General features: G+C 56.2%; 3 protein-coding genes across 3 annotated transcripts; 2 read left to right on the forward strand and 1 right to left on the reverse strand.

Moving 5' to 3' along the window:
• Positions 1-4,289: 4,289 nt before the first annotated feature.
• LAESUDRAFT_763622 (uncharacterized protein) lies at positions 4,290-4,793 on the reverse strand (the record flags this gene model as incomplete). Its single annotated transcript, XM_040913296.1, has 1 exon — positions 4,290-4,793. The coding sequence occupies one exon, from the start codon at positions 4,791-4,793 to the stop codon at positions 4,290-4,292; it is 504 nt and encodes a 167-aa protein (XP_040759363.1).
• Positions 4,794-5,809: 1,016 nt separating this feature from the next.
• Positions 5,810-10,279, forward strand: LAESUDRAFT_663600 (uncharacterized protein; the record flags this gene model as incomplete). Its single annotated transcript, XM_040905070.1, has 14 exons — positions 5,810-6,215; positions 6,379-6,533; positions 6,930-7,075; positions 7,152-7,548; positions 7,618-7,763; positions 7,816-8,010; positions 8,062-8,558; positions 8,628-8,686; positions 8,744-8,876; positions 8,936-9,161; positions 9,217-9,249; positions 9,298-9,392; positions 9,447-9,539; positions 9,603-10,279. The coding sequence occupies 14 exons, from the start codon at positions 5,810-5,812 to the stop codon at positions 10,277-10,279; spliced, it is 3,258 nt and encodes a 1,085-aa protein (XP_040759364.1).
• Positions 10,280-12,989: 2,710 nt separating this feature from the next.
• LAESUDRAFT_731044 (uncharacterized protein) lies at positions 12,990-14,520 on the forward strand. The gene is given in 6 exon segments (XM_040909961.1): positions 12,990-13,014; positions 13,030-13,483; positions 13,545-13,891; positions 13,959-13,986; positions 14,009-14,010; positions 14,048-14,520. 5 exon segments carry the CDS (start codon positions 13,109-13,111, stop codon positions 14,493-14,495), a joined length of 1,200 nt encoding a protein of 399 aa, XP_040759365.1. The 5' UTR covers positions 12,990-13,014; positions 13,030-13,108; the 3' UTR covers positions 14,496-14,520.
• Positions 14,521-15,485: the final 965 nt, after the last annotated feature.

The raw sequence follows: 15,485 nt of genomic DNA on the forward strand, positions 1-15,485 counted from the left end.
TATGCTGGGCGTCGATATGCGGTGGCGTACTATTATCGTTGACCCGCTTCTTTATTCCATTCATGACCATGTCTTTGCTGTGCGGTAGGATCTCAGGCAATTCCCGACAGAAATCCCGTCCTAGCGCGAACCCAAGCAAGGAAGACATTTGTTTCTACGCAGGAAACGGCTTACAGATGATCGGGTTATTTTGAGCCCGTGTTCTAGCTGAGAACCAGCAAATCCGTAACATATATTCGGAATCTCGGTGAATCCCGTCGGCTCCGAGAGCATTCTCCGAAGATGTTCACTGCTCAAGCCGAATGAGAAAGTGGTATGAGGTTAGCGTCTATACATTGTGAGCAAGACAAAGCCAAGCATAGGCGGCTTCCAAGATCAGTCTTCCGTCACCGCTGGAGTAACTCCTGTCCTCGGACTCAAAAACTCTGATTCTCCTCGCTGCCTGTGAAAGAATTGTTCAAAGTACATATACTCCACGGCGCACGAGTCAACAGTAGGCGGAGATAGTGCGCACACCGAAGGCCAAGTTCCTCCCTCTCCTTCGCCGATGGGTGTCCATCGAACCCCGTGGCAATCATGCGCCGCGCCTTAACGCAGGTATAACGCAGGTAGCAAGGTTTCAAACCCAACGCGTTTCGGCCTCTGTGCCAAGACGACTAGCAGACGCTAGAAGAAGCGGGTCTAGTATCCATACATAGCCAACTCATGGTAGACTTCCCTCTACTAATCCGGCGGGCAGTTCCTCGCCATCGTGGGTTATCGCTACGCAGCGCAGCTGCGAGTGGGCTTTCATCGCGCATGGGGCCAATTCTTCCGAGGTCCGTTCTGCCTCGGAATCTCTAACACGTCCGCTCTCACCCGCCAAGTCGATCCCGCAGCGCCGTGTCGCCCTCGGTATATTCGCGCCAGAGTCGGCGACGGGCAAACCTCGCATTTCGGATTTCCCTCAGCATGGAAATGGTTCTGCTGCTAACGCATTTTTGTAGGCATGCTTGGTACTGCTGCTAGCGAGCGAGAGGGGCTCTAAATATGGGGCTAACTGAGCTCGGTCTCGTCGCGTCTATTCTGTCAATTCTCGGCAGATGTGATGTATGCGAGTCCTGCGTATACACGCGGCCCCTCCTCCGTGCACCCCTATGTTATCTGGCGCTGGTGGCCGTCCTGCGCATTGAATATTGCGCTACAGAGCCATCCGGCCGGATCTTACCCTTTATTACGGACCCTTTTTTCCTCCCGAAGCAAATTTGCACTGGCGGGCAGTGCGAACCTAAATATTGCTGACCTGCTGTCTTCCCCTGGACGAGCAGCCGCCCAGGCTGGCTCTCGGCTATGGGGTGTCAAGGGGTGCGTTTGGTATGTTCAATGTGATTACGGTTGGGGAGATACTAGGATGAGGGAATGCACTGACAGTTGTGGCAGCCGCAGGACACATTCGCCCCCTTTACCACGCTGCCTCTTTTCTCAAACAAAGGTGAGCATGGTCGCTCGCACACCACACCGTTGCGCTGTCACCACTGTACAAGGTGCGATGCACAGCCACGGCCTAATTGCAAACCGCCCGGTGCTTCTGCCCTATTCGGGCCCGCTTTCCTTGCGCGCTGCAAAATGCGGACCTCCGGGTGGTGTATCATTTGAGCACTGGTGTGTGCGTCTGTCAGGGTGGTGACGAGGGCGTGGCGCAACTGATTGACGGCAATTGTACCATGTGGTGTTTGGCGCAGTCCGAATGTTTTTTTTTGTATGTGGCGTTGGGGGACAGGCGCGTTTGTCAGGATGAGGTTCGTCAACGTGAACCGGAAATTTTCTCGGTGGCTGTCGCGCTTGTTGGTGGAGTGTCTACTGCTGCGTGGATGAGGCTCTGGGGACTGGTTACTGTGCTTGAAGCGCATGCCTTCGCCTGATCTCAATTCATCTACTAAGTCGGACTCGTCGAGAGGCCATGTCGCGATTTCTGCACCATATGCATCTCCCAGATTTATTATTATGGAGCCGTTCACTGTTTCACGTCAATGTTCAATTCTAGAGAGCGTCATCCGCCATTCCGACAGGTCCGGATCATATAAGTAATCCATGCCATTGAGCGCGCGGCGCTGCATCAGGACATGCTCGCAGTGGTGTCTATGCGCGTGCGTGCGTGCATTCGATTTCCATTGCACGCTCGGATGTTGGCTTATGAATCGGCTGCTCGAGCGACCATGTGCTTCCGGTCTTGGAGTAATTTATGCACGTCGTGCAGCCGTTAATCCTTACCACAGATTGAATTGTGGGACGTGTGCTCAATGGAAAAGACTCATCTCCAACTTCGGAGGGAAAAAACCTTTTCTGTCATATGACGTTCACATGTGGCGTGGACTACAGTTGCAAGAGTCAAGAAGACGTATTGCGTTGACACCAACAATGGATCGCTAAGCTGTGCTGCTGCACACATGCCGCTAGCGGCCTAACCTCGTGAAAAAAGTGGATATCTTTGATGGCTAGTTAGTAAACTAGTGGCGGCACAATTTCCGAGTCAGGATGTTCCGGGAATCGGCGGTCTGCAAACAGCCAGACCTCAGCTAAGCATTTTGCGCCGAGAAGTATACATGAGTGCATTTATAAACCAAATTCGCAACGACCTTCTTTGCGAAGTTGCAACAGGATTGTGTTACTTTCAATCACCAGGGTCCTGCGACGGTACATACGGTGACAGCCGTTCTATTCATTCTCCGCCTCACGTAATGGGGGACACAACCTGGCACATTCCCGGAAGTTTGCAATGGAGCGGGAAGGCGGGGCGTGGCCACTTCCGTGACGAGCGTGGGTACACGCTCCCACGACCAAACAACTGACGAGATTTAGCATGCGGCTTCCTGATTCCATGGCCACAACCGAATTGTGGCTATCACCCAGGAGACGTTTCCTTTCCTCAGGGCCGGCCCGCTGCGTTCCTGGGCCACCCACATGCCACTGATAACCTTACGTCAAGCTCCGCCAAGCGGCCGGGTCCCAGAGGGGGGCGGACCGCTGTGCGGAGGCGGCCGGAAGGGGCATAGCGCGCGCCGTCGCCGTCGTGGATCTTTATCGAGATTCTGGATTCGGTGTCCCACGGTGATCGCCCGGCTGCGGGTGCGATCTGGATACGGAGACATCCGAGGTTGCGTCATTGCTGGGTCTTCCTCGAAGAGGCGTGTGATGCGCAGAAGGAGTCGTGCTGGGCTAACAATGTACGACGCGAAAATTCTTTGTTTCTGGCGTCGGAAGAGTCATGATGCGTGATAGTCTAATTTTCTAACACATTAATGTATATGCACTCCAAGGTACGCGGGAGTCCCTGCCTGCGGACGGGCGAACCGCCCTCAGGGATCGCAGTAACCGTGAGAGCTGTTCAGGGTGGTATCGCCTAATGGGGATACATCTGCATCCGTGATTCCATGCTGACTGTAGCAGCAGCGACTCAAACTTGGCGCTGGTTACCGATGCACTCGGGACGGGTATTCAGAGAGGCCGGTGCGCCCGATGCTGGAGAACGGATTCGACCTGAGCAACGCGATCGTATGCGCCTACGCGATGTCGGCCGGGGTCATTTAGATGCGAGGCGTCGGCTGGCTGGCTAGAGCGGGACCTTGTCCTCTCGTGCGGCATGCTGGGGTCCTTGTTGTGTGACAGGCCAAGCATGCAAGTGCCACGTCGGTCCGCTCGGCCGAGTCCCAAATGCGGTAGCGTCGTATCCCGATTGGGCGATGTGGCTGGTGGAACTTGTGAAGCCAGGTGCTGTTTCTACTGCACTGGAAGCAAATAAAATGCCAGATGTGCCGCAAAGATGCTAGGTTCCCTCGATTCATGAAATCTTGCGAGACCTACCTTTTGTTTTGGTGCAAAGAGACTGCCGGGCATCTAGGCATGCATGTCACATGAAAAGAAGTGGCAACAAGTCGTCTAGAAAGAGCTGAGTCTGTTTGCGGAGCGCATTGATGCAAGAGAAGCGGAGCATCAGTGAGAGCGTTCCGACACGAATGGGGAATTATCTCGGGTCAGGCGTGCAGAAACTCGAGCATGAGGCTCGAGAAGGTACGAGAGAGCCACCTCTGAGGGGAGGAAGTGAGAGCAACGAGGCCAGCCGAGCGAAGCACCGCAGAGCGCGGAGGTGTTGTAATTGTCGAAAGAAGCTTCGATAACTGCATGGACGCCTGATGGGGAGAGACGCGCCTGTTTGCGGGGCTGATCGTCCTAGATGGTTCCACGAGGGGTGCTCGCTCGGATGCGCAGCAGACCAACGGAGTCTAGTCTGGCGTCCGTAGTCCCTGTTTACGTTACGCGTACGCGTGCTGCGAGACGAGAGGCGTGCCAGCTCGGAGCCGACCCTTCCTGGCAATGGCAGCGCGCGTAGCAGCGCGTGCGCATACGATCGACAGGCAGTGCGCGCCTGCGAAGCGATGGGCACTGATCATTGTCGACACGTCCGAAATGATGGTGGTAGCTTGGAGGCGAGGGCGTGCCGCTGAGTGGAACTCTATCACGCTTAGCTCTAGCCGCGACGCTTTCAGATCCGTGTGTGGACGCAGGATCTCTCGAGGCGGCGGCGAGCAGCCAATGGGAGAAGGGGCGCGGGCGGGCGGTCCTCCTAGGAAACCGGGAGCCGGCGGGAGGAGCGCGCGCAAATCCGGGACGCGCCGCTGGATCGCACCGTGGGATCTTGCACGGCCGCGGCCAGGCTCCGTGAAACCCCGAGATGGGAGCGTGCCATGCGGGCACTGGCGGCTTCTAGCGCTCTTGACAGGCGACGTCGCCAGTGAGTGATTGGCGCGTTGCTGCATCTGTGACGCAGGTCACGAGTAAGGAGGACAGGGGGCGGCGGTGGACAGCGGCGGCGTCAGGGCTGCGTGCGTCGCTGAGCGGGCCGTGAGGCACATGGCAGGCCGATGCGAGCGCGGGGGATGGCACGTGAAGGATCTATGCGGAGAAACGGCCCTGCTTCTGAATTTCTTTGAGCACCGCTGACAAAAGACGGAGTGGAGAGGCGCTGGAGCGTGTCTTCTGAACCATTGAGCGTTCTTGTCGCTGTTGCGAGCTCCGTGCCCCCAGTCTGCCCGCCGCCGACGACGACTGAGAGCCGCGCGCCACCGCGACCGAGCGGAAGAGTAAACTCCGACGCGGCAGGAGATCGGAGTATCTCGATTGGGAGCGTCGGGCGAGAGCGAGAGTTGTGCGCGCGTGAGCGACGCAGCCGCCGTGCACGACGACGGGGGCGATCAGAATCTAGTGCTACCGCGCCGCCGCTTTTGCATAGGACCTCCCCGCCACCGCCCCGGAAGTCCGCGCCAGACCCCGGTCTCCGTAAATTTTTTCTGTCTCGCCCTGGTCCGTGCTTTCTCCTTCTCGCCCCTCCGTGTTTCTGACTTGTCTCGGGTGTCTTCGTCCCCTCCTCCCCCAACTCATCGTACGTTTCGCCTAATAACTCAACACGCCATCTGCCCGGTCGTCCCTCGCTTCATCAACATTCACCATGACCTACCCCGCCTCTACCTCCTTCCCATCCTACTCTGTACGGTATGCCTTCAATGATCAGTACACAAAGAACACTCCGTATCCGCCTGCTCCCTCCAGCAGCCACCACGCCAGTCACCATCTCCACATCCCCGTCAAGGTCGAGGATTCGCCCGAGCTACCACCCGCATCCTCCTCGCAGCAGCAGCATCACAGCAGTCACCACCACTCGCTTTCACAGTACCACGACCACCGGCCGCATCACAAGACTCAGGAAGCTCCTATTTTCCGGTTCGGATCAGAATTTGCATCGTCTCCGGGAACACCGTCAACGCCGTTCACGTTCATGTCTCAACACTGGCCCGGGCCCAGCGCGGGCTCCTCGGCATCTGCATCCTCGTATGCACACCAGCAGCAGTACTCCGTCGACCGCTCGCACGGCTACCCGCTGTCGTCCTCCCTGAACGGCCATGGTCATGCACACACTATGGCCCTGCACGACGACTATGACGACGGTGAGGCGGACGAGCTTGGCGACCTGCCGGGATCTGCGATGGGCGGTCTTGGGCTGCCATCGTACTCGAGCTCCGTGGCCGGAGTGGCAGGCGCGAGTGGCAGCGCAGCGATGAAGAACGAGAAGACGGTTCGACGGCGGAGCAGCAAGGCGTGCGACCAGTGCCGCAAGTCTAAATGCAAGTGCGAGCGCAACAGTCCGCAAGACCCGTGTCGCAACTGTGTGATGCTCGGAACCGGTGAGTGATTTTCAATTTCCCGTTATGGCAGGGCTCGCTCCTTTTCGATCGCGTGTCGCGCATCGTGCATTTTGACACCGCGCGGGAAGTGCTGCGTGTGGCCCTGGCGCGCTCTGCCTGCCTATTTCGGAGTGAGGGCGAGTGCTGACCGCACGTGCCCTAGCATGTACCTTCCTCGGGCCATCACGCAAACGCGGTCCTCCGAAGGGATACATCGACGCCATCGAGGCGCGGCTTCATCAAACAGAAGCCCTGATAGGCATCCTCCTCGGCAGCAAGGACAGTCGTGCGAGGACCGTGCTCGACGATCTCAGCGAGGTGTGTTCCGTCTTTCTCTCCTTCCGTTCGCTTCGGCTAGCTCCGATGGGGTGGTGAGTCCATCAGAAGCGTGAAGCGTGCGCGTGATCGCGATGTCGTCTAGAAGACACTGGCGGACAATTCTCGTATAGGAGCATTTGTCCGTCACTAGCGCGAGGGCGGCGGATGTGGCCCTTGTGATGCTCACCTCTGACAGGCACAGCGTCTAGTCACCGTGAGCGCAGCGCAAGCGAGCCGCATGGGATGCGCGATAGTGATCCGCTAGCGTCCACTTTGGCGAAATTGGTTCGTGGCCGCAGGCTTGCGCTGCAATTGTCGCCCTCCGCGTTCGCGTACTCGCTCATGACGAAAGGTTCATAGGCTCTTTTGTCTTTTGCTCATTTCACTTCTCCACAGGACCCGCTTGCCAAGGATATCATCACACGCGTGGACAATTCTGCTTACGGTCACAAAGGCCGTTCACGCGGTTCTGAAGCTCCAACGACAGGGCGGAGCAGACCCCCACCAGAACCGCGCGACGAATCGGTCCTCCACTCTACTCAGTACGTAACTCATTCCGCGCTAACGTCATGATTGGCCGCGATAACTTACCGCTGCCCTGTTTCACTCACTGACTAGCCCCTCAAACGAGTGGCAAGATACAGTGATCGCACGCCTCAATGCCTTAGCTGCGACGCGCAACACGCTTCTCGACGATAAGACCGCAGAGGGCGAAGACAGCGACGGACGTCCGTCGTCGTCGGACACAAGCCGGCAACTTGATGCGCAGCCGACGCGGCCGACCCTGAATTTGACGGAGCAGCCCAGTTCCTCGTCCCTCGTCGGGCCGCCCTCCGCAGTGCTCAGCTCCGCGTCGGAGCCCCCGGGCAGCGAGCCCCCCTTCCGACGCCAGCGGCGGCGCCTTGACGGGGAGATGGGCGATGGGGACTTTGCACGGTCGCCGTCGTCCGCGTCCGCGTCGGCGTCGCGATCGCGATCACCCGCGATTGTGGGACAGAACCAGCCGCGTGGGTCGGTGGTTTCGCTGGTGGACCGGCACTCGCCATTGATGCACGACGATGAGAGTGTGAAGGATGAAGATGAGGGCGCGGGCGAGGACGAGCTGGCGATTGAGGTGGGCCAGTTGAGTTTGAACGAGGACGAGCAATTGCGGTTCCACGGCAAGGCGAGCGGGCTGCATTTGTTGGGTGTAAAGGACAGGGAAGATGCGAGGCATGAGAGTGGTATTTGGTGAGTATATGCGCTGGATTTGAGGGATCGCTGGTTGCTCAATGCGTTCCAGGCGATTCCCAAAGGCGAGAGTGTGGCCACCGTTGCCGCCATCTGCGACGGCGAAGGCGAAGGGCCTGGAGAACTTTGCACCGCGCATGCCGGACCAGGCCACGCAGGAGTTGCTTTTGGAGTTGTATTGGACATACGTGCATCCGGCACTGCCGATCGTGCACAAGCGTGCGTTCATGGAGGACTTCCGTAACAGGTACGGGTGATCCGTCTAAACTGTGCAAGGCATTTCTTTACTCGTTTCTAGCAATACGTCATCTGCGGATTCTCCATACTCCGAGATGTCTGAAGGTGCGTCTCCGGGAACGTCGTCTCCGGCTTCACGCAGAAGTCGGCGAGTGCCTACTCTCCTCCTACTCGCCATGTTTTCCATCGCTGCGCGCTACTCCTCTGAGACGAGCCGTGATGAGCCGCCGCCACAAGACGGCTCGATCTGGACGGCGGGCGAGAACTACCTCGAGGACGCGAAGGTTATCCTCGACAGCTCGTACGCTGCGTCGCGCCCGAGTACCTGCCAGGCACTGCTCTTACTGGGCTACCGTGAGGTAGGCATCGGCGCGATGGCGCAGGCATGGCTATATGTCGGGATGGCGGTGCGAATGGCGCAGGATTTGGGTCTCCATAAGAGCGCCGACAAGTGGAGCAGCGTCGGGCGTGCTCTGTTCACAGCGACCGAGCTGCAGGAACGGCGGCGCATCTGGTACGGGTGCGTTATCATGGATAAATATGTTTCCGCGTATATTGGTGGGTGTCTTCTCGCGCCGTGTGTTCTGCGTGGATCTGGATCTGGGAATGCTGACTGCTGTGCGATAGGTCGGCCAGTAGCGATCTGCGAACGGGACTTCGATACGGAGCTTCCCAGTATCGAGGAGGTGGGTGGAGGATGTATGGTTGATGATGATCGATCTGGCTCAATAGATGTGGCTCAGCCGGATGAACATGAACTGTGGCAGCCACACCCGTCCGAACCACTGAGGGATGGCACCGTTGACCCCGAGTTCCCCGAGGTTGTGCCCGTTCCTGGACGGGTCATCTCGTGCTTCACCGAGTCTGCAAAATTATGTGCGTTTACTCTGTTTCGCTCTCACCAATCGTGTGCTCATGCGATAGCGGCTTTGCAGCGATCATCCTGAGCATGATCATGCAGTGTCTGTATGCTATTAAGCTGCCGCCTAACCGTCAGGCGGAGTTTTCTCGGTTGGAGAAGTTGCTGTCGAAGTGGTATCTCGATCTTCCTGGCCATTTGCGGTTTGACCCCGCTGCGCCGAAAACTCCTGTGCCGTTGCCGCATATCCTGACTCTGCATATGCAGTATTGGTGCACGGTGTTGCTATTACACCGGCCATTGTGAGTTCCTCTTTCATAGTGAGGTAAACACGTGAAGCTCAACAAGGTGTTGTAGCATTCGGCATATGCCTGATTCGTCCGCAAGACCGTGAGTGACTATTTACCCTATCCGTCTCCAAGTCTCATGCTGGTTCAGTTTGTCTTCATCGTCGAAGGACTCCGACGGTCGCGCAAATTCAAGAAAAAATCACGATATCTGTGTGCAAGCTGCTAATCATATTACATCTATCGGTGCGTGGTGTGTCCAAAGTTGCGCCCCTCGTGATTCTCATGCGCCGACTACAGTTTCAGTCTATGTGGAAAATTACACCGCGAAACGCGCACCAGTCTATCTCTGTTATTACGTCTTCACGGCTGCCATCATGCATGTGGCTACTCGTACGTCATACTCTTTCTTCCATTCATTGTGGTTAGCTCTAAACGCTCGATGTCCTAAAATAGTCATGAGCTACCCTGACGATACACAGGGACGATTGGGGCTGAACAAATGCATGGATGTGCTGAAGCAAATGCGCATTCTCTGGGGAAGCGCATGGCGTGCGCTGGAGCTGCTGCACGGATCGAAGGTTAACAGCCCGCCGAGCACACAAGACCCGCAGATCTTCAGAGCGCGCATGCCTGAGCGTCCGAAGCGCTCTGCAGAGCAGCCACTCGACCACGAAGCGGACGCTGGCACTCGGCTAATGACCAGCGACCAGCTGTACCGCCAGTCGCATGCATACCCACCAGTCAGCACGCCCAGCCCGGTCCACCAAGGGTTTTCCATGAACAACTTGCATATACCCTCCGCGGACTCGTCGACGTACCATTCGTATGATCGGTGGTCATCGGATACGTCCATACCCGGCTATGGGGGGAGCCTGACGACGTCCGTCTTGCCGCAGCAATACAGCACTGGAATCGTCGATGAGCGACTGCCGTCCGGCATGAGCCGCCACCCGGAGCGCCAGAGCCAGCGGTACCCGCAGTACTGGAGCGACTATTCTGCACTCGCGCAGATGGACACGCCGTATGGCGTGCCGGTCATCGGCGAGATGGTTCCGCAGCACGGAGGCTCGCAAAGCGACCAGCCCATGTACGTGCCGGAATATCCATTGTTCGGTGGGTACACTCGATGATCTCGCTGCTATAGGTGGACCGGTGCTCATCGCATCGTAGGTAACTCGCTCCCATCCAACCATCCATGACGAGGGATAATGGGACTTTGAATGTGTTTCTCACCGCTCCGCTACGCTCGACTCGCTCTCTCGCACCTCTCCGTTTTTACACACTAACGCCAATGCTCGCCTATGAACTCTCTGTATCCGTTGGTTCTGGGTGTATGTAGTCGCACAAGTATCTTTCGTTACATAATAGCCTTTGTCGCTCCTGTACAGTTGCTGTATCCCGTAGTCTCGATGGTGTTTGCCGTCCGGGTGTACGATCCCTCGCGTGCCGAAAGTCCGTGTCCGTATCGCACATAGACTGGTCGACTCTGACGCGTTTGTAGGAGTATAATGAATGACATCCGGTTTGGGTTTGACTGCTGGAGACTTTGATGGCCGTGGTGATTCCTTCGGGATGTCGATGAGTTGTTTCCGATTTCCACCAACGATCGTTGGGTGAAGAAGTGCATCGCAAACGTGTTCCATTTGCCGTCGAGACATTTTGAGCTTGCATCTGCAATGATTGTCGTTGTGGCAGCGGCAAACTGTCCGAACATGTTTGTCACGGACAATATGCTGAGATGCTATACGTGCCGAAAGGGCGAATTGACCGAATATCGGGTATCATATGTCAGCTGTCGCAGAGAAAAGACAAACTGTGCCAGGGAGGTGATAATGAGTCAGATAGGTGGCAGATGTTGAAGTAGAATCTGATAACTGGCGGCTATGGATGAACTTCAAGTGATTCGGCAGGGCAAGGAGCCAGCCCAGAAATGTGCGATACTCTTCAGGACGTGACGAAGACGTTCGTAGAGTTCCGACGTTCTCTTGCATGAACACAGCTCTGTGAATTATGCAATGTCGAGTGTTGAGCGATGGTCATCAAGTCCCTAAGTGAGATTCAACGAAGCAACTTTGCACTGGTGCCGCAATTCGCCATGGGCTGCCCATAGCGTGAGGCATCCCTACCGCTAGATATGGAGAGCGACTTTCTAGCGATTGCCATGAACTGGATGGCGAAATGAGGTCCATAAGTGAGATTCAACGAACCAGCGTTGCAGTGCCACTATTCGCGATGGCTTGCACGTAGCCTAAGACGAGTCCCTACCGTTAGATACCGAGAGCGACTTGATAGTGGTTCCGCGAGCTGGATAGCACAGTGACGACTGGAGCTGCCCAGTCATCCGGCCGGTAGGCCCGTTTTGCCCGTCCCAAGTGACCATGTCAAATTATTCGCAGACGCTGTGGATAGAATGCATTCAGATGAGCAACGCGGACGCTAAATCGCAACAGGAAAGACCCGGCGTTCCGATGAGTGGATACGAGCCTGAGGTTGATTGACAGTTAGAGCAGTAGCTTGCTGGAATGGTGTCCTGTATAGATCCGAGAGTCCCGAAGAAGACATGGACATGCGTTCCCATGGCGCGCGATAGCATGAATGTCACGAGAGTTCCTTCACGCCCGAATGCTTCTGAAGCCGGATGCTTCTGAAGGTGCAGAGCAGAGCGTCTGAAGGAGACATAGATCCGCTGCGGAAGAGCTCTCCACACATACCGCAGCACCCAGTGTAATGTACCCAAGTTTGAGCTGGCTATGCCCTAGAAGTCCGCAGAGCGAGGTTGCAGACTTGCTATGTAGGTGTGCAGGGTGCCACCCCTTCTAACTATAGAGCCTGATTGTGGCGCGCGTGCGGGTCATCCAGGGAACGCCCGCGATGGGTACCTAGTATCTACAGATAGTTTGAACAGCGTGCGAGCGCAGTTGAGTCATTGCGAGCGATATGCTCGCGTCATATTGGCGAGTATTCTCGTTTGTCACGAGAGTTGTGTCGATGAAAGTATGCGCGAGCTTGGGCGAGTGGATCCTTGTGCCAAAACCACCGAGCATGCTACTTGAGCTTGAATAGCGATCCGCGCGAGATGTTAGAGGCATCTGAGTCTCCTGCACACAGATGCAGCTGATATGGGAGTATAAGAATGAAGAGAACACACGTAAGCAATGTGGCTTGTTGATTCAAAACGGGAATGTCCGTACTAAAAGGGAGTCACCCATGCATGCATCACGCATCGACGCTCAATCAACACGTTCCCCGAACCTCAACAACCACTCGGCTCCAGACCGTTCAGCATCGCGGCCGTACGGGCCATATGCATGCCTTGCCGCCGCTGTCGTACCATGTCATCTTATCAAGTGGACCAATGTTGGATCCGTTTTAGCCCATACTTCCCAAAATCCGGTGAGCCTGAACCAAATGAACGTTCGCTGCGCCATCTCATTTACATTTACACTTCCCCGCGGAAATACATTTTCGCATCCAGGCAGACTGATTAGCTCAGAGCTTGAAGCTTACTACTTAATTGACTGGGTGCCGTCCTATCCGTGTGCACAAATACAGCATCAGGAAAACTCATAGGACACTTTTACTTTTATCCGCTTGCCGTCACCAAAAAGACAGTAAGCTCGAGAAAGTCTCAGGACCTTCTTGTTTTGAACTTTTTTTCTGGGTTGGAAGCTTCTTATTGTGTACTTATTCGCTTGTACAAGCCAATACCAGCAAGAACAAGTCAAAAAGGAGGTTCTCGAGCCACAAGTCGGTTTGAGTTTTCCTGATGAGCATCACTAAATGCTACAACGTACCCGCTTGCCATTCTCACACTGTAAGTCGGTCCGCACCGTCACTGTTCATATGACAATATGTCCCAGACCGGTACTTCATGACACCAAATGCTGGCTCGTACTTAAAAACGCGCCTGCTGCAGGAGTCGACGCTTCAAACTCGCTCCCCAGTCGACCCCAGCATACATGCAGGTTAACGTCGATAACCGGCCCTTGTTGCCCTTTGTGCCCTATGTATTGCTGCAATATGGCCTTCTAGCTTGTCTTGTCGCCATGCGCCTGCAGTCGCGCGGGCGAGTGATCGCCTTCCTTACATACGCCTCCATCCTCAGTTCTGTTTTCCTGTACACCACCGGAGACGCACAAATGAACTATGCAACTGGCTGTACAGCAATGGGGCACATCTTGATAGCATTCCATCTCCTCTGCCTATCCGACCCCTTGAACGACTTCCGCCACGAACACGACAAGATCCCTCCAAGGGAGATGTCCTACGCACGTCGGGTGTATTGGGCTTTTTGCGTCATCTTCAATTCTCGCGGAGTTGGCTCGACCTGTCAGGTGCGTTTGCGCCCATCTTCCGCGGCGATCAGTGGCGCCGAACGTAGAATGATATGCGTAGATTGCCAACGTCCCTCCGCGCTCGAGCGAGGGCAAGTGGACGTTCGTGCGCCAAAAGCTGCTGACCGCGTTCCGGTGGTTCCTCGTCGTCGACCTCACGCAGACATACCACCGCGCCCACCCCCTGTTCTCTCGGCAAGCAGAGGACATCTTCTCGCTTGCGACACAAGGCCACGTCCAGCGCTGCATCAACATCTTTGTGTGCCTCAGCAGCCTCGTCGCGCATATCGGCCTGCTATACGCGCTGCCCGCCGCAATTATCGTCGCGCTGGGAATCTCGGAGCCCAGGGACTGGCCGGACATGTATGGACGGTGGTCCGATGCATACACAGTGCGCCGCTTTTGGGGGTGAGCAGATCCGTCCTCGCTACCATGCCTCGCTTCTCACGTCTTCCATTTCCTCGGTGTGCCGCAGACGCACTTATCACCAGTTGATCAGACGGGTGCGCTCACACGTACCTGCCATTGACATGTTACAGATAAGCTCACTTGTTGCGTGCAGTACACGGCGTCCATCGGGAAGGCTGTCTGCCGCCTGCTCGGCCTGCGAACGGGCTCGCGCGCGTCGTCGAACACGCAGCTCTACGTCGGCTTTGCCGTCTCCGGGATCATGCACTGCGGCGGGGACCTCATGGTGAGCCGCGCGCTGCCCGGGTTGTCGTTCCCGTTCTTCTTCGCGCAGGCCGTTGCGATCTCACTCGAAGATGCGGTCATTCACGCGGGGAAGGGCATTTTCGCGCCGAAGACGAAGGGCGCGCGAGCGGCGCTGCGGTGGGTGGGCTATGCGTGGGTGTTTGCGTGGCTGAGCGTGTCGGCGCCGTTGCTTCTTAACTGGTGGATACGCGCGGGTGTCATCGATGCGAGCAGCGTGCCGTTCTCGCTTATCGGTGTCGTGGTGCCTGGGTTTGAGAAGGTGTTGGTGCGATGGCTTGGTGGTAGTGCCAGCGTGTAATGATGGAAGGCGGCGAATCGAGAAGGCACCAGCCAGGGAGGTGGCAATGAATTAGGTAGTAGGGGGCAGATGTTGAAGTAGAATCTGACGACTGGCAGCTATGGATGAGAATGTCGGAACTCTACGAACGTCATCATCAACACAGCTCTGCGAGTTAGGCAATGTCAAGTAGTAAGCAATGATTAATGATCATTAGGTCTGGAAGTGAGATTCAATGAACCAACTTTGCAGTGCCACAATTCATGATGGCCTGACACGCAGCCATGAGGCGTCCCTACCGCTAGATACCGAGAGCGACTTTCTAGTGCTTGCCACGAGCTGCATAGCACAGTGACAACCGGAGCTGCCCAGTCATCCGGCCGGTAGGCCCGATTTGCCCGTCCCAAGCGATCATGCCAGACTACTCGCAGACGCTGTGAACAGAATGCATTCAACTGGACAACGCGCACTGCTAAATCGCAACAGGAAAGGGTGACCCGGCGTTCCGACGAGCGGATACGAGGTTGATTGACAGTTCATGCGATAGCTTGCAGGAATGACGTCCTGTATAGATCCGATGGTCCCGTTCCCGTGGCGCCCGATAGCATGAATGTCACAAGAGTTCTTCGGGCCAGGGTACTCCTGAAGGTGCAAAGCAGAGCATCTGATTAGCACACAGATCCGCTGCGGAAGATCCCTCCATACATTACATACCGCTGCAGCACCCTGCGTGTATTGTACCCAAGTTTCAATATGGAGCTGGATGCATGGCTCATCGAACTGACTGGAGACTTCCGCAGCGGGGCGCGAGTAACAGCGCGCTTGCAGGTCGGTGCCATCAAACTGATGCGCATGCACAATGTTGTACGCCTGCGTATTCTTGAGGCGCGCTATACTTCACTGACTCCGAGTCGGTGAGCCTAACTCTTTGGTGTGTCTAATCTCAATACGCTCGTGTCCCTTTTTCTCGCAGATGGTGCACTCGTAGTGGATGCCCTCTGGCTGACACGT

Source organism: Laetiporus sulphureus, assembly GCF_001632365.1.
Source record: "Laetiporus sulphureus 93-53 unplaced genomic scaffold LAESUscaffold_58, whole genome shotgun sequence".
Classification (NCBI taxonomy): Eukaryota; Fungi; Basidiomycota; class Agaricomycetes; order Polyporales; family Laetiporaceae; genus Laetiporus; species Laetiporus sulphureus.

What these genes read in the sequence shown, in the direction of transcription:
- LAESUDRAFT_731044 (XM_040909961.1), top strand. Translation starts at nt 13,109, where the DNA reads ATGCAGGTTAACGTCGATAACCGGCCCTTGTTGCCCTTTGTGCCCTAT. An exon ending in GAGTTGGCTCGACCTGTCAG is followed by an intron (nt 13,484 to 13,544) that starts GTGCGTTTGCGC and finishes TGATATGCGTAG; the next exon opens with ATTGCCAACGTCCCTCCGCG. An exon ending in ACAGTGCGCCGCTTTTGGGG is followed by an intron (nt 13,892 to 13,958) that starts GTGAGCAGATCC and finishes GGTGTGCCGCAG; the next exon opens with ACGCACTTATCACCAGTTGA.